At 37.7% G+C, this 24,929-nt stretch overlaps 1 protein-coding gene across 1 annotated transcript; it reads left to right on the forward strand.

Annotated features, from left to right (window-relative positions):
• Window positions 1–779: 779 nt before the first annotated feature.
• SPI1 (Spi-1 proto-oncogene) lies at window positions 780–22,005 on the forward strand. The gene is made up of 5 exons (XM_021533291.4): window positions 780–1,135; window positions 7,612–7,705; window positions 14,884–15,071; window positions 18,804–18,951; window positions 19,631–22,005. The coding sequence occupies exons 1-5, from the start codon at window positions 1,091–1,093 to the stop codon at window positions 19,945–19,947; spliced, it is 792 nt and encodes a 263-aa protein (XP_021388966.1). The 5' UTR covers window positions 780–1,090; the 3' UTR covers window positions 19,948–22,005.
• The last annotated feature ends 2,924 nt before the right edge of the window (window positions 22,006–24,929 follow it).

Here is a 24,929-nt window from a genome sequence, read left to right on the forward strand (position 1 = left end):
GCCCCATTCCCTACGTCCTGCCCCATGCCCCACTCACCTCTGGCACTGCCAGAACCTGCATATGAAGGGCATTTGTTCTGTGCAGCCAAATGCCAGCAGAACAGTGGGATAAAGAGAGGGGAGAAAATCAAGCAAGCAGAACTAACACAAAATCTCTACAAGGTATTTCTGCACCTGAATCTTCAAGCAGGAGTCTATAGATCTTGTTCTCTATTCACTGCTAAAGGCACTCGGGACCTGAAGGACATGTAATACTTTCTCCTTTTCCCCACTCACTTTCTCCTGTAGGAATTAGAAAAGAAAAGAGTTCACAAGAAACAAGTAAGAGGACAAAGTATCTTTCACTGAATTTACTCTCATGCAAAGCTGACGACGAAAAGTCTCATGGGCATAACTTCAGTGTTTGTATAAACCTAAGACTGTGTATTTGAAACTGCATACTCTTTTTTTTCTTACCTGCTAAGTATTGCCACATAAATTTCAACACAGGACTATTATTGATGCAAGTCTATGCCACTGCTCTGGCCTCACAGAAGTTGTCAGGACTGTGTCTATGGTGTCTCATTAAAGCAGAGAGCAGCACCATGGTTCTGGTTCATGTGCAGTGGGAGCACAGAGCCTTCCCCCGGGCGCTGCACCGCACGCTCATGGCAGGCCCTGGGCTGCTGCTTGTACAGCAGAGCACCTGTCCATGCTGGGGCAGACTTCCTGCTGCAGCGCCACAGCTCCCTGAAATGAGATTTATGCAAACTGGCTCAAGTGTGATGTCACAGCGCAGATAGACCCAAGGCCTATCTGCCTTCTACAGACATTTGATAAAATCAGGAACTTCGCATACAACTCGGGAAGAAGTTCACCTCAGAACCTATTAGGGCAAACTATGAAAACTTGTTAGGGTCCTCCTGTCCTGAGATCCACCACTGCTAAGGGACTTCACAGAGTCCAAGGATCTCACTTTTTTTTTTTTTCCTTTTCTTTTTTCTTTATTTTTCCTTTTTTCCTCCCATTTTTTAAATATGATTTTTTGTAAGTCAGTTATTCTGGATGTTTGAAAACTGAATTAAGAAAAATTCACTCAGAAGTTGGCTGAATGTTGCAAGCTTGCAAGATGGAAGGATTTCCCCTTATTCCCCCTGTGAGTATATGAATTTATTTGTAATATGGATCATTTGGTTCAGTAGTAAAAGGCAAAGTAAACCAGTTTTATTTATTTGAGAATATCTCTGGTTTGGTCTGTATTTATAATGTCAGGAAGTTTGGCTTAGGTCAATATATAAAACTAGTGACAACACTGCAATGAAAGGGAAATTAACATTTCCTCCCCAAACTTGTATCTGATTTTGATCTCCATTTGTTTTCAGAGATTAAATGTATGGTATTTTTGTACATGGCATTTATAGCAAGTCAGTAAATCTCTCTTCTTCAGTGCCACCTACGTGATATAAAAGCCGTCTTTCTTCAGATTGTAATTCTTAATCATCTGAAGTCTCTGACATAGTTTATGTATTTAACTGTCTACTAATCTGTGAGAGAATTGTTGAATGTTCATTTGCATATTGCAGATTTTAGGATTCTGTGTGTTCTTTTCAATGATGGCATTTTAGTTTTTAACTTAATATTTTCTTAAATTCTCTTGAATTCACTAACTGTGAAAAAGTAATTGGCATATGGGGAAAAAACCTGCGGTCCTTATTTGATTCTTTCAATGTTTTCTCTAAGATATAAATTTTTCTGTGTGCTTATAGGGCAGGTCTATCCTTTCCTTAACTCTGAAGAATTGTTGCACTGCTGTAATTTATCATATGATGATTTAAAAAATTATTATTTATGGAAAAAATAATGTCATTAACCTGGTGTTCACAAACCAGCCTTAATGGGAAATCTCTAAACAGAATGGGTGCAAGAGGCCTTAATTAGATTTCATTAAGTTTGTAGAAGCTGAAGACGTGCCAGATAAGGTGGTTCACTTTGCTTTTTATGTGGTAGATGGCTTACAGTAGTTGCTATACATGTGACAGAGAAGAAAAGAGACAATGCAGATCCAAGAGGTTTTTCGCAAAAACTTGTATCAAGTTCTGGCTTTGTCTTGTCCCATTTAATGAAGACTAAAAACATTTCTTATCTTCCATCCAGAAAAGTTGCCCTTTGAATTCCTATCATGTTCAGAATTCATGATGACTGACTGAAAGTATTTATCTTATTTTTGGGGGAGACCCTTTATTTTCTCAGTTTATCATCAGTGCCCCTGAAATCACCTATCTACTCAAAGGGTGAGGAGACTACAAATATTTTTCTTATTCTTAAATACGCAGAATTTCCCAATGGGTCTGGTGCAAGTGCAACAGAATAGAAATCTGAATAGAAACTAACTAAAAAAAAAAAACATATATAGAGATTTCTCAGTATGTTACTTGTTTGGCTTAAAAAAAATAAATTAAAAAGAAACACAAATCTTGTTGTCCTTAGCTACCCCAGAAAACTACATCTCCATTAAAAAAAAAAAAAAACAAAGCAATTGTTAATTTTTTGTCCATTCATTAACTCATAGCCAAGTTTTCTGTCTCTTTTTTCCCCCAGAGTTGAATTCCAGGACATATGTTGAATAAATTGAGTGAAAATCTAACACAGTTTGGCCCATATTCTAATTTGTTTTGTAGTTAATATTCTGTCTGGGTTGTGTTCAGATGAGCAATACAACTGGCAGTGAAAAACCAAGTGCATCTTCATTAAGCACTTGACAGGGCAACTTGATTTTTTTTGTTTTGTGATTAAACTGCCAAAAATTGAATATTGTTGTTTGTTTTTTCAAAACTGCTTTAAGTGCACTTTGAGCACTGCAGCTACACTCCTGCATGTCTGTGTCTCCTGGGGCTTTTTCAGTGGGGAGACACAAGCCTGTTTCTAGGCAGGGGTTGCAGCAACACTTCCCTCCTCCACCCCTCCCCGTTCAGTTGAGGGTGGGTCAGTAACTGCTTTTTCTTGCCCAAGCTAGGAAATTCTTATCCTTCAGATGGAAAACACTGTTTAAATTGTTTGGGAGTACTGCATCTTCCTCTGAAGATTAGAAATTTTGTGGGGAAAAATTCTGCAAACTGGGTCTGTGTCTTCCAGTGCATGGTAGAATTCAGTTGTGTTACGGGTCAGAACATTATTAAGTCAAACACTTTTGCCTGAAGAGGGTTCCAGTTTTATATGAATCCTTAAGTAGCCACCTGTAGAAATCATAGCTTTGAATGAAGTATTTTTGCATGAGAGCAAAAATGCCCCACAGAAGTATTCTGTTCCACATAACTGCACTGCCAACATGGTCCAGTGAGGATGGCCCAATGAGTAATCATGCTAGTATTTTTACTCATCTTTTCTAAAATAGTTATACTGTAATTTTTTTCCAAGGAAATAAAATTAATCTTGACCTTAAAGCTTGTATCAGCAGCACATCGCTGGAAATTGTCTGAAGTATTTTTGAATCACATGCCTCTGAATAGTTATACCAAGATAAAAAACAGATTAGCATTTAGTGATTTTACAATTTCCTGGAATCTTCTGACAAAGTCTTGGGGAATAACAAAATTTTCAGACTGCTATTCAGTTGAGTCCAATGTGTCTCTCTTAACCAATGCCAACTGAGGCTTTCTCTGACTGGTTTTGTGGCTTTTCCCTTGAGTTTCAGGGCAAAGATGGAAGACTGAGGCCACTCCTCATTTATCAAGTCTGTGACAGAAAGTATTGTTTGTTGACCTCTCACTCTAGGGTAGAATACTGTCTTAGATAGTGCACTGCACCTCATGGCACGCATGAAAGGAGATACCAACTTTAGACCACAGTTATGGGATCCTAACAAAGCTTTCAGTCATTCTTATACATGGAAACAACCGATAGAACAAATGGCCATTGACATCAGTTAAATATTAAACATGAGCTATTCTTTGCTTTTTGTCAGGAGTAACTAAACAGTTCAGTGTCATGGAAGAGCTGTCAGTAAGATGATGAAATGGGTGTGGGTGGGGAGGTTCCAGAGAAGGACAGGGCAAGTGGGTAAAGATTGGCACAAGAGGCAACAGCAGTACATGGTGAAACCTCTTCTCTCTTCTTAGAGGAAGCATTTCTAAAGAAACTTTTCTAAAAATAACCAAAACAACAACCCCCCCAAAAAAATACAGAAAGCAATTAAAACTATGTTATTGAAAATAGACTCTCTGATAAATGGAGGGAAATATCCCACTTTCCCATAGGATAATCAGAGAGAATACATGCTGTTATATGTCCTTCTAACCACCATCTGATTACAGTTATGATAAGTAGACTTTTAAATATTTAATATACATCTTTCCATGTTGGTTAATGGGGGCCCTTGAAGATCAGGCACGAAGATAGAAAGCGGTGGCATTACAAGTCCTTTGTGGGGATGGGTCCAGTGGCATGAGTTAACAAGGATAAACACATACATATTTTATCAAAAGGATCACTGGACAGGAAACAAATCCAAGGACAAAGATTCCAAGAATCCAGAATAAAAAGATGTTAAGCCCCAGACTTTCAAACCCAATGCCCTATGTAAAATAATTTTTAGACGTTGAGTATCTGCAAGTTATTCTGCAGTCAGTCAGATCTGTAAATATTAAGAGAATCACTGTTTTAAGAGTCTATTTAACACACCTCCCTTTAGCTCTGGTCATTGAATATACATCTGAGCTGTAAAAGTAGCTTTTGACTTGTAAAATATTTAATTCCCAGCTGTCAGACTGGGAGACACTATTGGCTGTTAATGTATATTTGTCCAAAGTGAGGGAGTTTGGAAACTGAGAGAAGACAACACAGGAAAAGCACAATTAGGAAAAGCCAAATGTATTTTTCTATGGCTAAAATACATATTGTTATCTACTTTTGCACTAATGCTTGGCCTTCCTGCCAAGCTATACTTCTGTAAAGATATGAGTGATATCTTGTTGTATCAGTGGAAATTTTAGCAAATTAAGCCTCAATTGATAGGATACTGATTTATTTCTAAGTTAGTTTAATTTTGGCTACATAGTTACCAGTGTTTAAAGCTTCAATGCATTTAGATATTGACTTCTTAATAATTTCTATAAATTTCTAGTTTTAGTTGAGAGGAAACAGAGATTTTTATTTCAAACACTGTACATTTATATGACTTTTTCCCAACTAGTATGATATGCATTTTCCATTTAGATGTTGACATTTCCCCTTTCACATAACATGAATGCTTTCCTTTGAATGTTAGTAATTAATAATATTAATTATAATTAATATTAGTTTTTAATTTATAATATAAATTATAATAATTTAAAATTCTGAATATGAAGACATAAGTTTATATACTTAACAAGAAGCATATATTTAGGGAAATGAAATCAACTAACGTGGGATGAACTAATTTGCAAAGATAATGAAAAGGAGAAACAGAAATTCCATTTGGAACTTTATCCTAAAGAAAGCAAAATACAGTCTCAGTACTATTTCTTGTCAGAGATCAGAGTACACTAAAGGTGGAAGGAATGAAGATGAGTAAGTACCTATAACCACAGAGAGAACACCAAGAAAATACACAGAGAGAAAGCAGAAACATTGAGGAAATGCATGCTGTACTGACTTTTTGACCACCCCCCTGAAATCTGGAAAACAGGTTATACTTCCCATTGTATCTCCGTGTGAATAAAGGGCAATTCTACTGTAATCACATAGATTTGGAAAGGGAGACTGTACCTACAGTATAGCTCTGGAGACTAGAGAAGTGTCCTGTCACTGGTATCCCTGCTGTGGGTGCAATTAAAGGACGACTTGTCTCTTTTCCTTAGTTTTTCCCTTATAAAGCCTTTTTTTGTGGTTTATCATCATCTCAAGATTTCCCTAAAGCAATTATCTGCCACCATCGATTATATTTGGAGCTTGTAGCCAGGTGATGGATTTTTCTCCTGAGGCCTTAAATATTCCATGGATCTGACTCCCAGTTAGTGTGTATGCTGAAACTCACAAAGTTTTAGATAATCTTACCAGTGCCTTTTAATGATACACTAATATAACACATTGGCTGCTGCTAAGGATTTATCAAGTTCCAGAATAATTTCTGGAAGTGTTTTCTTCGGGTTTTGTGGTATGTGTTCCAACATCTTAATCCTCAGAAAGGGACAATCTTTAAATCCCCAAATTCCAGCAGAATGAACTGAAGGAGTTAACCAGAAGAATTAAAGAAACCAGAAAAAAAAGAAGTCCTTTCCTTTTGCTTGCTGTTTATCTACCACCTCCATCTGGATTTTAGTGGCAGCTGCTACCTTAGGTTCCATTTCTCAAGCAGTCTAGAGGAGTAAGAAAAAGAGAAGCTGTCCTGTATTTCTGTCATGCTGTTACCACAGCATAATCTTTAAAAATGCAGGTGTTCCAAAAATGTGACAGGTTCATGGAAGGAAAGGATTTGGGGCATACAGATAGGCATATGAAATATAAACACAAGAAATATAAACACAAGAAATACGCTCATCATGTAGTTGTCCTCTTATTTATATTTGTCCTTTAAAGTTAGTTATGATGGAGTCATTAGTAGAATTAAAATTTTTCTATGAACACCTAGAAATGCTAGAAGTAGATTCCTCTCCAAAAAAAGGCAAGAAGCTGGCGGAGTTCTCCTTTGCTGTTGACAGTACAAGAATTTTGTTTGGATTGGAAGGAAGTACTGTAAAAAACTTAACTGGACTAGGGTTTAACAAAACCCCATGACAGACACTGTCTTTCTCTAACTCTTCACTCTGTAAATAAATAAGAAGGAACATTAAATGAAGTAAGAAAATTGTGAACAACTAATAATAAACAACCTATATTGTGACGACATAAGGTCTTGCTCAGTGTTCAAATTGTAATACTAGGTCTAAGGAGGAAGAAAAGTGGGAAAGTTACCCTATGTTACCTTTTAAAGAAGATAGAGAGGATTTCAGTTCTACAGCCAAGCATGCTACTCACATTTGGACTTCTTAAGTCTTCACTGTGTGTATCTAAAAGCCCTGTGCAGTTGATTTGAACCAGTAAATATTTAGAGGTCACCTTGGACAGTAACTGAGAAAGAAAATGTGTTTACACCCTCTGATACAGTCAGCATCACTATCCTCCAACTGCCACCATTTAGTCAGACCTAGTAGAAACAATATGTTTAGGCAAGACAAGTTTCTGCTTTCTTTTTCGTGTGCAGGAATAACAATAATCATCATTATCATAATCATCATCATCATTATCATCAATAAAAGAAAATGCCTGTTACTGCCAAAGAAAATATTTCACCTTTACTTGTGCGTAATATCTACAACAGCTCTAAAGCAGTATCCTCAGAAGGCTGGAGTGTGGGATACAAGGGATTTCTGTATTACAACTGGACAAGTTCTGCTACACAGGCTGGGTCTCTTTTCTACTGGGATTATTCTTTTCTTCTCCAAAACCAGTGTTTGCATCACATATTTCTGCTGATTCAGTAATAACTTGAAGTCTCCCTTTTCTTTCCCTAAGCAATATAAAATGGGTTGGCATTGGCCCTTCACAAACTATATGAATAATTTGGAAACTATTTGTATAAACTTACTGTTCTAAAAATTCCTCTTCTTTTTACAGCCCTCTGATGATATGGTACCCTATGATTCAGATCTCTACCGACAGCCCCATGATTATTACCAGTATCTCAACAGTGATGGAGAGAGTCATGGCGGTAAGTCAAAAAATATCTCCTTGGAGCATAAAGTATCATGGGTTACCACAGGAAATGGATTTTGGACATACAAGAAAATAACACATTTATTGCTGTGATCTATAATGTATAGGAACACATTTTCGAATCAGGAACAAAAATTATTTTATTAATAATATGATACTATTATATTATTTGTTACAATCCAGCAACTGCAACATGGTTTCTCTGAAAGAGCATTTTAAAAAGCACTCTATGATGCAAGGAGTTCCCAGGAAAGTAGGATCTCATGATCTCTATGCTTCATTATCTTTAGTGTGTTTTTACTTTCCTCTACAGATCAAAAGCATTCAGCTTGCTTCTCAGCTTTTTAAGGACATAGATTTGCAACCCTGTATTCCTCTTCTTGTGTTCCTATGTCCAAGTCCCATTTCACTTAGGTCCTAGAGAATTTATTTGTGCTTAGCTTTCTTTGGTATTTAGCCTTTTTCAACTCCATATTTTTTCTCTTTCTTTTGATCTCTATTGCATGCTGCCACACCTAACTTTAACTTTCACTCTTCCTCCAGTACACCCAAGTACTTCCTGTCTCTAAAGCTATGTAAAACTTCCTCGTAGCTGTTTGTACATAAGCATATCTCAATGTAAAAATGCTGTATGATTATTCATTACTTCAGGTTATGTATGTGATTTCAAAGCTTTGTTGTCTATATTTCAATGTTGCCTGGGCACTGGACTCAATATCAATGCAGAGGTGAGAGTCTTGCTTTGTGAATTTTATGTCCCGTGCAATACAATGGTCCAGCAACAGCACCCTGGAAATACCAGAGTCAATATTGACTCAGGAAGGAAAAGCACCGTTCTACTCTATTACTGGTGGCAGTCCCTGCAGGTCCTGGAGTTTCCCTGAAAGAATCCCACTGAAATAGCAATTAGACCCATTGCTGTTATAATTTAAGACATGAGCTAATCATAGCAGGGCACTTTTTTGTGGCAACAAAAGAGCAGTGAGTTACTGAGTAAGATTGCTCTAAGCATTTTGCAGAAAGAGATTCCTACCTAAATTTGTTCTCTACACTTCATCCAGGAAACACCTATGATATTCTTAACACCTGAAGACAAAGAATTAATTCAGTTTTTATAAGTTATCTCATGACATCTGTCAAGTCTCATTAATCAAACACATCAAATTCCACATGGAAATTCAGGGTTTTTACATTATTCCCCATACCTGTTTGCACATTCATAAAACAGGATAACATTCATTATCTCAAAAGGCAATTGTGACAATTATACAATAAACATAAAAGATGCCATGAAGGAAAAAACACTGGGAAATAAGTTTTCTGTCATTAAATCTAGGCTACCTGAAGCAAAAACTTCCCTTTATCTTTCATAGTTTAATTACCCCATCTGGTTTACTGCCCATTTTTCTACTGAAAGGCTGCTTCTAGGCTACATTTCTCAGATCACTAGCATCATTTAACTATTTGTCTGTTCCTAAAGTTGTGCTGCACTTGTCCTAAAGACCCCCAAAACATATTTTTAACTCCTATAGTAAGTGCTTATGGAAGAGGCAATCTAAACCCAGCCTGCACATTTCAATCAAATTTTTATTTATGAAAGCACCTGTAATATAGTTGGTTGTGTATAAATATCACAGAGCATATATAAATATGCCCTGTGCTGCCCTGAATTGCTCACAGTCCAAAAGAGCAATGAACAACTAAAAAATACAGATGGATACTAAAATCCACAAATTATTGTAGTTACCTTCTTTCTGATAAACATTGACAATCCCAATTTTGAGTTTCATTTTGTTTACATGACAGAAATATGGAGTCTTGAGAAGAGCCATGCAGAAGGGCAGGAAAAGGATGCCACAAAGTGCATTTAGAAATATGTACTTAGTGTTCAGAACAAAGTGAATAAATGCACAATGATTGAAAAATTGAGGGGAAAGGAATAAAAAGGTGCTGCAGTGACAGCAGTAAAAGAGACAAGAACTTGATTAGACAGGAGAATAAAAAGAAGAAATAAGAGCAGAATTGAGAGAGAGAAGTTCTGCTTGGGGTACAGTGAGATTACTGAGAATACATAAAAATAATTTTGCAGGTTTACTCAGTATCACTGTGCACCTCAATACTACTACTTAATGCCAATAAGCAGAATAATACTTCTGATTTTGCTGACAAAGGATTGTTAAAGAAATAGGAAAATTTCCTGAGGTGTCAGACTACCTCTCTCTCACCAGTAGAAAATTAATTTTCTGAAAGGGAGATGACAATGTAATAACCTGTATATTTGTGCTGCATGCATTACTGTCCCTTTTCCCTCAATATAGACCTGAAGGAAACCCTTATGTCTTTGACACCCTTATTCCATATTTACACAAATAGGTAGTAAAGTCCACAAAAAATCTGTAGATCTGTGCCACTAGTAAGTACTATTTAGGAAATAATTTCCAATAAGTGAACAGTGAAATTAACAAGCTAAACCACAGCATGATATGTTCATCACCACAAGCATTGTGTGAGATTATTTTCTGTACTGCATTGTAACTCTGTTTTAAATACTGTAATAAACACAGAGACATAGTCATGCTGGACAGAAGCTCCTTTGAGTGACTATATATTAGTCCATCACCCTACCTTGAGCTTGTAAGTCTATAAGTGTAACAGCATATTTTGTAACACTGATGCAATCTTAGTAATTACAAAATTCCACTGCAGCTTTGTATCTATGTTATTACCAAACATTGTAGGTTTAGTAAAAATCACTTTTTGTATGAAGCTGAGTGCTGACACTTGTTCACTTCGTTGCTAGCCTCATGGAACTTACTAGATTTCATTATCTGGGCTTTTATTTTTGTCCCACATCCTGAAGTAACATGACCATTTAGGAATCTCAGCTTTGATTTTATTAGCCCACATAGAAGTAGAGGAATGTCCAAACATGTGAACCTTAGTCCTAAATGCTATAGGAAAAAGAGAAAGAATTCCACATTTCATTTAAAAATCCCCTCTCTTCAAAGCTATCCTCATGATTTGATGGGGCTTGACCCATAGGCCATTTGGTATAATTAAAGTCATGAAGCTTATGAAGTGAGAGCTAATGAGATTCTATTGTTTTAGATAAGACTGATGCTCTGCCCAGGACCACAGCACTCTTCTCAAAGGTGATTCTGTAGTGTCAGATCAAGACATTGAGTTTCCTGCGTCCTTCAATATTTTTCTCATTTCCTCTATGAGTTCTTCCCTTTACTTGCTTTTTCAGATGTGCAAAACACAGTGGGATCTTGTAAGCTATGCAGTGTGGAGCAGCGAAAGAAGCCCCCTCCTAGTTCAGCATGTGTTGGAAGATCAGGCCAGCCCAGCCCAGAGCACCCAGGGGCGCTGGCGCAGCTGTGCCTGGGCAGAGCCGGTGCTGACAGAGCGCTCACGCTTCCGCCTCCACAGCTGCCGCAGGAATCCTGCACGCTGGGCACTGCCTTGTGCACACTTAGCCCATTGCTCCACATTTATTACAAATTTGTTACCTTCCTTGAGCCTGTTTCATATTCTGACCGCTGGTTCTACCATTATTCATCTATTAAAAGGAGCAAAGCCATTTGCAGCGATGAGGAGGTGCATGAAAAAGTTCAGTCGGGTTTTCTCACTTGTGGAGTGAGGATCTACCTCCATTATTAATATTAACACAATGCCTTTAGGTCAGCTATTGCTTCCCAACAGGCTAACATCCTCTCTGTCATGGGAGGGAGTTCAGAATTCATTATTGTCCTTCCTCTAACCTTTCACTACATACAAGACCAAAACAAACATGATCTCCATGTCTCTGTAAGAGAATTTTTTTCACATCCTCTTTCACTTCACATGAAATTTCTCATAATGACTCCGTTGTGTAGGTATAGCTTGGCTTTTAATGACATTTTCCTTTACCCAAAGAACAGGCACTTTCCATACCTAGAATTTTTATCTCTCTTTTTCTTCCGTCTACCTTCATGTTTTAGAGAAAAGAACAAAATTGGTATATGTAACTGATATAACACTAACAAAGAACATAGAAGTAAAGAGTTTCTGGTAACTGAAATGTCTGGAAATATTTAAAGTTTTCTCATTTTATTTTCATATGCAATAACCTAGTCAGGATGGTTAACTGCAGAAGGACTTTTGGAGACGACTTGTAATTTCTCTTCTAATGTTACTAAACCAATATTGTTTTTCCTAAGCATTACTGGGAAATTATAGATATTTTGGAAAGAATAAGGACTTAGCTCCGTATCACAAATTGAATATTTGGACATAAGTTTGTGTTTAAGAAATTTCTGATATAGATTTTTTGGTAGTGTAATACTATTATGTCATTATTTTAAATCATATATGCTGTGTTAATAATATTATTTTATTCATTTTTACAGCAGCATCTAATTCCATCAAAAAGGAATTTAGAAATTAATATGATAATTACTATTTAGTTATTAGCATGAATATGCATAAATAGTGTACCATGGGTTAATTGATCTGCCAAGAGAAAAGTGAAACAGTTCTGGAGCAACAGTAACCTTGTCATAGGCTCCAAAAAACTAAGAGCTATCTTGAAGTATAAAAACCTTATGGCTGATAAAAAAAAATCTTAAAATAATCAAAAGTGGACCACCTAGAGGGTGCACAGATACTCATGGCTATGGAGGTTGGAAATGTTCTTGGTTCTCTCTTGGCCACCACATTTGCTGCTAGTAAGACATTCCACAGCTGAAGACCTGCCACCGACAGCCTCAGAGACTTTTTCCTGGGCTTTGTCATTCTCCCAGTTATGCACTGATCTCATTTGCTGTTGTGGGTTATGAGTGACAAGGGATCTTTGGGAATATGCATTGCCCTCTGACAGAGCACTTTGCACACAGCAAGCAGAGCCAGATCATTCTAAGGAACAAGAGTTTAGATTATTCCTGTATTCTCAACAAGTTAATTTGCAGAGCTGCCCATGGTATATGGGACCTCAATGGTTGGCTCTACTTAGAGAAATCTGCACTAATTTATCTCAGAGAAAGCATGAGTTAGTGTGGCTCAGTCTTCCAACTAAATGGACAAGGTTCACACTGAAAGTGCTCAAAGCTTCCTACCAGGACACAGCCTTAGGTAAATTATGCATTTAAACTCACACACTCTGCTGTTTCCTGGGTTGAAGTAGAAGTGGATAGAAAAGCACCCGGGTCCTTTGCATCCATAAACACTACTTTTTTACACTAGAAACTGATTTTTTTTTATCTTGAACTGCAATGTGAAGAAGTGCTACTGTGCATTGAAGTTATCTTAGGGCTATAAAATCCATACATAGCCCATAGAAAGTGCCACCGAACAAAGTGAAGAAATGACAAATGCAGCAGCTCCCTGGATGCTTTTATAAGTACATTTCCACCCCTTTCACATGCAGTGGTGGGGTTTATTCATGAATCAGAAAATCAGAAAGGGCCAAAAAGTAAGTGCTGGTGTAATAAATGATCTCATAGAGCCTCCAAATAAATTTCTACTGGCCTGAGCACAAAAACAGCTGAAAGAGCTTTCAGCTTCTCAGGTACGAGTGTGCTTGGTATAAACATATCACTGAGTTCACTCTAAAGGAAGCCACATTCAAAGACACTCCCCTGGATTTCAAATCCTCAATGTGATTACACTTAACTGTTTGAAACACAAATGGGGAAAGACGAGGAGATAGGAGATAAGAAAAAGAACTAAGTTGATATTTAAGAAAAATATTCACAGCACATTAATATCCAGATGTCACGCACAATAATATATTGCAGAATGAGACCGTTCCTCTATGAATTTAACTACATTTAGAGAAACATGTTCAATTCTGCCCATTGTGTTATTGGAAGGAGGTCAACAGCTGGGAGGGAGCCTGGAGAAGTGTAAAAATGTGAATAGGGGGGTGAATATACTGATTTACACTGAAAGACTCAGAGCCAATGCTAGCTTAAGGGATAATTAGAAGTAGAGTGTAAGAGTACATGACAGCAATGTGAAAACGCATACATTAAAAAAATTATTTATAATTAAAAAATTAATAAAGGATTAATTTAATGTGGAACAGTAAGATATAAATTAGAACTGTTACACAGAATATCATAAAGATATTTCAGCCATGCATACAGTGATGACAAAAAGATGAACCCTGGAAGATTAGTTCCAAGCTCAGTCAGAGCAGAGGCTGTAGTGTTGACACTGATTTTAAAAACAGGTAGCACACAAATCTTTGCAAAATTATGTATGCAGCTGTTGTATATGTGAAATAGAATTAGCAATACTTCACATTTCTTGTAGGAAATTTTAAATTTTGAGCAGCAAATACATTCTAAAAAGCTGAAGGGTTTTGTTGAACTAAAAAAGCCGGAAATCTAAAACTGAGAATGACATGGAATTTAATTTCAAAGATAAATTAATCAAGAAACATTATAGTGGTTAGTTAAGTACTTCTTTATATTTTTGGGAAAAAAACCCAAATTATCACAGAAATTTCAAATTTACTAAAGAGATAAAAAAGATAGAAAAAGAGTCTGCAATAGAATTCAGCCTTCCTGCATACAGTGTACACCAGATTTCCAAACGTGTTTATCCTTTTATTCTCTAGTATTGGTACTTAAAAATGTGTGATATAGCAAAACAGCAGGAAATATCTAGAAAAGTGCCTTTCCTGCAGCATTCCTGAAATTTTATTAGCACAGTAAAATAAAGACAGAAGATAGCTGCAGAATAATCTTTATGTTTTTTTTCCACCTCCTCATTTCCATGCCATGAGGAAGAGTGTAATAATAATATGACAGTATGTAAAACAGTAGAATTTGTCGTCTCAATAATGACAGTGTTTTGAAACTTGTTATGGTCTCTTCTTGAGAAAGGTGCCAGCATTAACATCTTCTGCATCTTGTGTTAAATTGTCATGGAAATCCATCTCACTGTCTGAGAGTATTTTCCTACTTAAAGTGGCCTAAGTGATACTTCCCAGTGACAGGAATTTATGAGATTAGGAAAAGAAACCTTACAGGGATCTGTAGAGATTGTCAGCAGACAAACAGGTCAACAGGAGCGGTTTGGAGAGGGCAGAAAGGGCCGTGACAGGAGTAAGAATCAATGAAAGCCAGGTAAAAGCCATGCTTTTTCATCTTGCAATGATGGGCAATCTATTTTTACTTTCTTTAGATCATTATTGGGAATATCATCCACACCACATGCACAGTGAATTTGAGACCTTTGGAGACAACCATTTCACAGAGCTGCAGAGTGTGCAGCCTCCCCAGCTGCAGCAGCTCTACAGGCACATGGAGATTGAGCAAATGCACGTCTTGGATTCTGCAATCCCAACCACACACATTGGACTCAACCATCAGGTATGGTTACCAGCCCTGCTCAGAACTTCAGAGAATAATTAATGGTAAAGAAAAGAATACATTGGGAAATGCATACAATTAAGTGAAAGAGATTTTTTTAAAGAGTTAGATTCTTAGGGCATGTAAAGCTTTTCACTCTAAAGACAAATGTATTTTAAACTTTCTTTTTACCTGGATAATGAGAAATCATGCTCCCCACACTGTCTAAAAAGAGAACTGCATTTTGTGGAGGTGTTTGGAATTTCAATTTTTGTTTAATTTGGAATGAAAATCAACTGGTTTGCAATTCTGCAAATGAACTAGAGCTGAGAAACTTTGTATCATCATAGCATGACTATTAAGAAGTAATTCTGAGCTTTAAAGTAGTTTTAAATATTTCCAAGGAAGCCTGACAGTTTTATATGACTTGTATGAGAAATGCTAAGACAAGCCACTGGCAATTCTACCACAGGCTGAGGAGATCCTACTTGTGCTTCTGTCTGGGAGTAAATATGTCACAAGCCAAAGCACAGTGTCTTGTCTTTGCTCAGATTTTACTTTAGGCCAGGCAATTCCTTGTAAAAAAAAAAAGATACTCCACTATGCAGTAGTCACCAAAGCACCAGTGAATTCTCACTGAAGCTGAAATTATAAGTGTTCCATCATACTACAAAGACACTAAGCACAGCAGATGTGGAAATCACTCTTGATCCTACAAGAATATGGCCAAAGTCATTACTGGGAGCAGTAAGAAAGCTGGAAGATCTTGTGCTAAAGAGAAGTACATGAAATGTCCTAAATACTAGACAGTGTAGAACTGAAGTTGGAGAAAAGAGTGTTTGCTGTATATAAGAGTACCCTTGCTGAAGCTTTGTAAGAAAAACAGCATGCATGGGCTTATCATTTGGGTTTCTTTGCTGAAAGCAAACTGAAATTGCATGTTAATAATGTATTAATCAAAAAGAAAGAAGAGAAAAAATAGCATGAGTAAGTTAACACTGACAACAGGAAACTGCAAGCCATCAAAAAATCAGGAATAGAATATAAGATGTAGATACAAACAAAGAATTAGGAACAGAAAGTTACAAATATAAAAAGTGCATCATGGAACAGCAGTCTGTGGGAAGCTTTGAGTTGTTTCAGTTGCTCATTGCAACTGCTAATACCTAATGACCAACCATTACCTCTGGCCAAGTGCAAAGGATGAAAATGGGCCCCTTTAGAGATGTCTTTGGAAGCACAACTGGAAAACAAGAGAGGGCACTTCTGCTTATCCATGTTCATTCTACTCAGCTATTTCATTTCAGGATCTTTCATTTCAGGATGAAAGGCAGGGAAGTAATTTTGTTACAACCATTGATAAAGAGCACTGTGATCTCCCTGTCCCACACCCTATCAAGCTGTGGATGTTAGTATGGACAATTAACCACTACCCTTCTTTTCCTTACCAGCGAGGAATCTTTGGCTTTTTACTTTACTTAACTTTTATTCCTAGAATAGCTCATGCAAACAGTATTTGGCATACTCTGAAGTTCAGCTTCTGGTGTGTCACAGTCACAGTCCCAGGCAAAGAAAAAAGCAGAAAGCAAGTTTTAACCCTCCTTAAATTTGCTAGTTTTAAACTAGCATATTTGTCCTACAATATCAGAGTTAGTGTTTGCAGTAAAGGAGGAACATGCAAAGATATTTCTTTAATTTTCTGTGGATATCAGTTTACTTTGTGAAATCAAATTTGAAGTTTAACCTGTTCATGAACAAGACTTCTTTAAAAAGTTTTGTTAGCCTGACAAAAGGGGCCTCAGGAATATTAAAATAAGAAAAAAAAAATTCATTCTGAAGGGAGAAGGTTGGAAAGAGAAGGTTGGAAAGCTGTAAGAACTTTAGAAAGAGGAAAATCACACATGGGTGCCACAGACCCTGGGAAAACTTCTGAACATGGAAAGTAGCTAGTAGTTCCTTAAGTTTTCTCTCTCCAGAACTGTATTAGTAACCTGCCTCTTTATAGCACATGGGTCAGTCCTCTGTGACTGTCCCAAAACTGTGTGACACTGGTGTAGAGGAAGCATAAGTAAAGCAGCCAGGGGAAGTAGGGACAGCATGGGGAAATTTCACTCAACTCCCCAGGATGGCCTCTGCAGCTACCTTTGCTTGAAAAACAGCATGTCCCTTCCCGCTGTCCCACTGTCCCACTCCAGCCCCAGAGAAGCGGTTCCTTACTCCCATACAACTTCCCAAAGCACTCCAGGTTTCCACAGCCCTTTTCTTGCAGGGGCCCCAGTCTCCATTCCCCTCCCCTGTAGGACATTGTCCCACCTTCTCATTCCCCTTCCCCCATGGCACAGTCTCTCCCTTCCTTCCTACCCCTGAGGCTGCAGCTTTCTCAACTGTAAAAAGCTGAAGGGGACCGTGGCGAGGGCTGAAGTTTCGCTCCCGGGGATCTGACAGGAAGCTTACACGCGCTCTTGCCCAATCCTGCCCTTCCTGCCAGATCGGCTGCAGCCAATCTGCCAACTCACTAACTGCCAGCTGCTGTGCCCCCAAACCAGCCCTTGGCACACGCCTTGTTGGGACATTTCAAGGTGGTGCAAAACTCCCCCAAACAGCCCCAACTGGGCCAAACCCAGCACGGGGTCAGTGGCTCATGAGCACCCACTGCCCACTTCAGCGTCTGAGGTGCCCTGGGGACGGCACCAGGCTCAGAACATCCTTTTCTGCTGAAGGAGAAGAGCTGACTTTCTAGGACTATCATCTGTCCCATTTAATGAAAGCTGCATAAGATATGCTGCTGGGTTTGGGGGATGTTAGTTGGGATTTTTTAATGTAGGGACTGGGTTCTTATTCCCTGCCCTTCAGACTGACCTGTTTCACATTATTAAATAAGAAGATGCAATAATTCATGCCAACTGGTCATGTTTCCTAGCAAACCAGACCACAACTGAGAATTTACAGAGCTGAGGTATATTCCACACTGCTTCTGGCAAAACCTCTATATAAGGGCAAGAAAATTTGACACAAAAAATGGCTTGCTAGCTTTGCAGACAAGAAATTCCCCCTTAATGGGGAATTTTCAGATTGCCATTTGGGAAAAGAAAATATGGGCTGATATGATATATCCTTATCTTAGTGTTAAGGCTACTCCTCTCCTCATGGGGGAAGTTTAAGAGAAAAAGCTGACGGACCAGTACAATCCTATCTCCAAATTTGGACACAGTCCCATAGGGTTTCAGTGCCATCAGGAAGTACTGTGACTGAGAAAGGAAGAGGACAACAGACCCAAAGCCAGCCATGATAGGGCAGAACTGTTCATCTCTTTCGAATTCAGCTCCAGATGGTCTGTGTTAGGAAAAAGTTGTTCTGAAAAGTAGTTTCACTCTGGAGATAGACAACCAGGATCAGTAACTCATTAGGAAGAAAGCAAGCTTTGGGGAAATATGGGGAAGGGGGGCAGCATTACTTGATAGGATATAAGATATGAGAAAGTTCTGACATTCACAATGTTACTCATTCTTCCCTCTGGTAAAGGTGCATGGTTGTCCATGTGTAAGTGTTGACTGTTATCTGAAAGTGTTCTTAATAGGATGGCATTTATTATAAATGCCAAAAACTAAGTCACTCAGCATTAAACTAAACATTTTCCCATACTTCTTTCTTTCCCCTTTTCTTTGTGCCTCTCTTCATTACATTTCCTTTTTTTATCTTGTTGCCCTACTCTATATCACTGCTTTCTCCCTCTACTACTCTGTTCTCCAAAAGGTGTCCTATTTGCCCCGGATGTACTTCTCTCCACCTCAGCCCAGCTCTGATGAGGAGGACATAGAGAGGCAGAGCCCCCCCTTGGAGGTTTCAGATGGGGAGAATGATGGTGTGGACCCTGGGCCTGGAATTATGCATGGAGAAACAGGTCAGTGAAAACAAAAGGGTTTTGTCAAGCTATGATCTGAGCAGGTGTTATATTACCATAAGGATAATGAAGAAAACTGTAGAACTGCTGTGCTAGTATTTTATGCCACTGGCAAAGCTTTTCTTTCCCTAACTCATTGCGCTCTTCCATCCTCTGAATCTCACAACCATAACTATCTCAAACTTCATTTCTTAATGTACTACCCTGCCTCCTTCATCTTTGTCTATTCAGGCTTCCTGAATGGAAATGGCTTTTGCCATTTCTACTCCAATTTCTATTAACAGCCAGGAAAACCAAGACAAGAAGGTTAAGGAAGAACCAATTAAAAAAAATATTTAGCTCTCTTTGCTCAGTATATGAGAGTCACATTCTGTATAACCTGCCAAAATTAGGTTCAAGTTCGTTTTGGATTAGCAATGTTTTTCAATTAACTTCAAATTAGGAAATTAATTTCAGATATTTAGCCATTTGAATTACTTAATTCTTGCTTTTTCTTCTTGGTATATCAACCTACATTTTGTTCTCACACTTTTACATAGTTTACTGTTATAAATGCTGCAAGCTGAAGAAATTATGCATCTTCCAAGGTAGCTGAAATACTTAGATACTTTCTGCTGTTTTTCCAGGAACTACACATAAATACTAATGCTCCACTGGCTTTCTTCTTTGACTCACACAGGCAGCAAGAAAAAGATCCGTTTGTATCAGTTCCTTCTGGACCTTCTTCGCAGTGGGGACATGAAGGACAGCATTTGGTGGGTGGACAAAGAGAAAGGTACTTTCCAGTTCTCCTCCAAACACAAAGAAGCACTGGCACATCGCTGGGGCATCCAGAAAGGCAACCGCAAGAAAATGACCTACCAGAAGATGGCACGGGCTTTGAGAAACTATGGCAAGACAGGGGAAGTCAAGAAAGTTAAGAAGAAGCTGACCTACCAGTTTAGTGGAGAGGTGATGGGAAGGGGGGCCACTGATAGAAAGCATTATCCTCACTGAGGCCATGGGACCCTAAGCAAGAAGAATAATGAGAGCTCCTGGCTGGATACCAGCAGAGGAGATGGACGCATCTTTCTCTTTGCTTCCTGTGCCCCCTTCTCTGCCTTTAAACAGCCTTTATCATCAGATGTTTCTGGTACGAATTCCCTTCTTCAGCATCTGAGAATCCTAATCATGACAGAATTCTTTGCTTCCATCCTCCAAGTTGGACAGAGTTGGGAAATTTAACAATGTACAAATATATTGTTGTCAGGAAAGATTTTTTTTTTTTTCTAATTTTTTTTTTGTTTTGATTGTATTGTAACTAAAGAATACAGCCAATGAAGTTTTGCCTCCAGAGGTGGTGCTGTGTCACTCACAGTGACACCGTGTTAGCTTCCAGCTTTTAAACTAGCATTAATACAGGCTCTGCCGCAGCTCTCAGAGCTAGAGAGAAGTTTGCAGATCTTGGAATGATACTCGTTCTTTTACATAGTAATAACATGTACATATTTAAGAAGATTAGATATAATGAAGTTTTGATGTTTGCATAATAAATGATTAGTTCACAAACAAATGTCATGCATTCAGTTATGCAGCTCTTGTGCAGTGTCTGAACAAAAGGTGCACTGGGTTATAGGGCCTTATCCATCTGTAGCTACTTTTTAATTTACCTGGAAACATTGTCAATGGTGTCAAACTCAGTAACAAATGTTAAGAAATGAAATACGTTACTGGGAAACAGACTAGAGTACTGAAGGAAACTTAAAAATACATGTATGTACATATTTCTCACTATTTTTCCTGTGCAAAAATCATTCTAGTTGAACATTTTCTGGTCACGTATACCAAGAATTGCATTTATATTCCCATACCATTTAGAATGTATCAATTAACCATGTTCTTCTGTGGTTTTACTTATTTCCTGCTTCTGTTCTTTTGTCTTCCTTTCCCCCACAGTGACACCTTGATTCTCGCTTATGAATCTTTCTTGGAAATAAGTTGTGTTTAATCATGTTTCTGCAGAATTCCAGTACAAAAGAGTTTCAAGATTTTAACTGTGGATTTTAAGCCCTACTGTAATAACAATTAATAGTAATTAATTACAACTGCACTGTATAGATAACACTCAAAATGCAAAATAAATGATAATTCAATACTTGAAACATCATGGTAAATTTACCCCATACATCTAAGCACAGAAATTAAATCTAAATTCAAGCAACAGTAAGAAAATTAGCATTTAAAGTTTTAACATTATTTAACATATCTCAACTGTTTCAATGACTCAAAGATCAGGACTTTCCCAAAATAGATGAAGTGAAATGAGGCAGATCAAGAATGAAGAGAAGGGAGTTTTTTTAACAATATTGAAATGCAGTACAACATGACAAATATCACTAAATAACCTGAAATTTTTCAGAGCTTGCTCCTCACTGAAATCAGAAATATTTGAAAGTGATGAGCTTCTTACAGATCTGAGTTCTCAAAATTAAATCTAAACACAGTCAGTGTTATCTGCATGAACAATCTCACTGTGGAAGTGAAAAGCCTGGTAACATCACAGCCTACAGTGCCTCTTTGGAGCCAAACAAGAAAGATCCTGGTTAAAAAACATCCCAAAGTACTACTTCCCAATTCTTATTCCCAGTTCATGAACATGATAAATACATCAGTGCCAAAAAAATTAGCAGAGAGTTATCTTTCATGCTTCTAAAAATCTTGTAATCCAACTTATTATGCTTTGAGGATCATGTCAATTTGAGTATCATTTTTCATTCACTCAGGGTTAGGGTAAGTCAAATTAAGAAGAGATTTTGTTTCTAAAATTGTACTCAAAAGATTTACTTCCTATGGGAAATACTGTAATACTAAATTAGACTCAGGTAACTCCATCTGCATCCATATTGAAGTTTCAGAATGGAAGCTGTTGCTCTCAGAAGACTAGAACACTAAACACTGGCACAATTAAGGTTCCTTCTTGCTGAGCTAAAAACTCAGGACTTTTCTGCTTGTAACTGATGAGGACCCTCTACTGCTGGCCTGGAATTAAAAAGAGATTAAAGACATTTGCACGCATCAGACTTGCAAATTTGATATTCAAGAAAACTAGAGTAATAATTCCTCTCTTCATAAAAATATCTTTATTACAAACACAGCTTCAAAAGCAGAACTGATCCTTCTCTGACACTGTAATTTGGAGGAGAAGGATCATTTCTCCTTGTAGGAAAACTATGATAACTGAAAAGAGCCAACTGGTGAGTTGATTGTGGCGATGCTTAGGATATCACAAAAGCCATTTCAAGCTTACTAAAAAGCTTTCTAAGATCTATGAGACCTATTTTTCTATTTCCCTAGCAAGTCTTGCATAAAATCCAAGTAGATGCTGGAGAAATAATACAAAATTAAAATAAGCATTCAAACAAACAAGAACCTATAAATGAGCTATTTGAACACTGTGCCTTACTATAAAATGTTAATTTATACATATACTTGAATTAAATAATTTGCATTTAACACTGGTTTTGACCACAAGAAACATAGAAATGAAAGATTCTGAGAAAATTATATAGGGGGGATAATATTATTAATAAATAATTTTTTTTTAAAGTAATATTGAATATACTTTAATAAGAAGGCTTAAAATTTTATCTCCAAAGCTGAAAACTTTTTCTCTTCCTCTTGTTAATGCTTTGAAATACCGTTTCTAAAAATATTTGCTCCCCATCTGTTTCTGGTTAGGTTTTTCATCTGTGGCATAAAGAGTGAATAATCGTGTTGCAGCTGTGAAGGAGACCAAATGATGATGCTTCTCTGCCAGAGTACTGTTTGCCTGCCACACAATCCAACTGCTCGGGACACTAGGCAGTCCAAGCAAGCTGAATTATTGCCATTCAGCTGCACATGCAAGCAGAAGCTCTCTGGATGTTTTAGACAAAAATACCAAAATGAATATGACTAAATCACAGGTTCTGCAAAATTACAGAGGAGCAAGCATTCCATTTTCTCTGAAGGTGGCCAAGTACTAGACAGGTAGATGTGATCGAAAAAGATCAGCAGGGTTATTATTTGGAGAGATGACCCATGATTATGACAAGTTCATTGGAACATTTTGCAGCCCACTGCTGTTAGATATCAATCCTCTTTCAAACCAATTGTTCATACTGCAGCTGGATATGCAACTTGTATTTGGCCCTTTGCAACCTGCTTTAAAAATCAGCTTTATTAGCTGCTGAGTGGTTCCTGATCAATTCCTGTGGAAAGATTGTTCAGAAAACTATCAGTGAGCTAAATTCAAAATACTGAACTGCACCTAAAATATATTAGACTCCCTCTAACTGTACATCAGAGGCAGCAAAGACAGAAAAATTGTACTGGCTATACTAATAATCTGCTTATAATAATTTACAGTGGCAGCATGTATTTTTAAATTCTAGTGAGTCAAAGAGAGCTTTAGACATTTCTAGATATAAGATACTACTCACCTGCACCAGACAGAACTGCAGCTAAAGGTGCTATTATTTATTTTTTGTCTGAAGGCCCACATTTACTGAATCCTCCAAACTTCCTGAGAAATGCATATACACACATCCCTATATATCTGCTGGAGGTTTTTGCCTCCTCCATGAAATTTTATCTCTACACCCTCTATATTTCAAGACTCATACACTGACAGAGGCTTACAATCCATGTTTGTCTTCACTTGTGATTACAACAGGGCTTAGGTTCTGTACATTACCAGGTTTCTTTTCCTCAGTAAGCCTTTTGCCCTAGTTTACTTGTCTATTTGCATCACTTAATCTCTTTGCCTTCCATTTCTTTTTATTTTTTCCTCCCTCATTCAAATGTCCACATGACAAAATTCACTTCATTATCATTGAGCTTAATTCAAACTATACTGCCAGCTTCATAACTAGTACATATATCACATGACAGTTCAGTGTATTTATACTGTTGTTCAAAATTTTCCCTGTACCCTAGCTGCACATTGTAAATTCATAGAAAGGACTTTATTACTGATGACAACACAATGAAAATTTTTCCTCTGAGAATGCCCAGAACAGTATGCTCTCAATGGAAATCCCACACTTGTGTATTTAAAATGTATGTATTATTGATAGAAAATATTAGTATATGACACAGACTGTGGTACCAATTCCAAGATTTTGCATTTATTTCTAATTTATTTTGTGTGTTACTTTGCAATCTCACCACCTTTTCTTTTTCTAAGAAATACTCAAATCAGACTTGCATAGTTTTGCATACCCATATACTTAAAACACTAAACATGTAGTTCGTGTAATAAAAATGCTACTGTAATGAACCCACTAATATATTACAGTCAAGTAGATTAAGAGCTTGGTCTTTAAAGCAACTGTGACAGTAGCTAGAACTTCACCAAGTTTCACCTTTCTTCTCTTACAAATTTGCACATTGCAATTCACTTGGCTCAGTTGAACCTGTGCAATTACAAAGGTCTGTATATAACCCAAATAATCAGAGTCCTATTCCAAGAGCTGGGGAATGTGAACTTCTTCCAGAGAGCATGAAAACAGCAGTAGGTTGAGTTATCCTTTCTCATTTCCTCACTCATAACTCACCCATGTCTGCCTGAGCTGAGCACCTCACATCAGCACACAGGATCACAGAGGAACCTGGGTTGGAAGGGATGTTTGGAGGTCACCCATCCAACCCCCTACTCAAAGCAGGCCTATTAGATCAGGGTTTTCAGGGCAACTTTCTTTCCATTCTGTGTTTCTTTCCATTCTCTCCACTCATCCAGCCACATCCTCCTTCATGCCTTTGGTTCCCCACAGTGTTACTTTTTGCTCTTGGGGAGCCCAAGCAGTACGTGAGAATGAGCAGAGCAGTCTATGGACAGGAGGGGAATGAGGATGTGGTGGAGCAGATAAGGGTTAGCAGGAGGTGGAGGAGGAGAAAGAAGGGTGGGAGGAGGTACTGGGGAGACCAAGGTTATGCAAAGGATTGGGGAAGCGGCTTTG

The sequence above is a fragment of the Lonchura striata genome, chromosome 5 (genome assembly GCF_050655825.1).
Source record: "Lonchura striata isolate lonStrDom1 chromosome 5, ASM5065582v1, whole genome shotgun sequence".
NCBI lineage: Eukaryota > Metazoa > Chordata > Aves > Passeriformes > Estrildidae > Lonchura > Lonchura striata.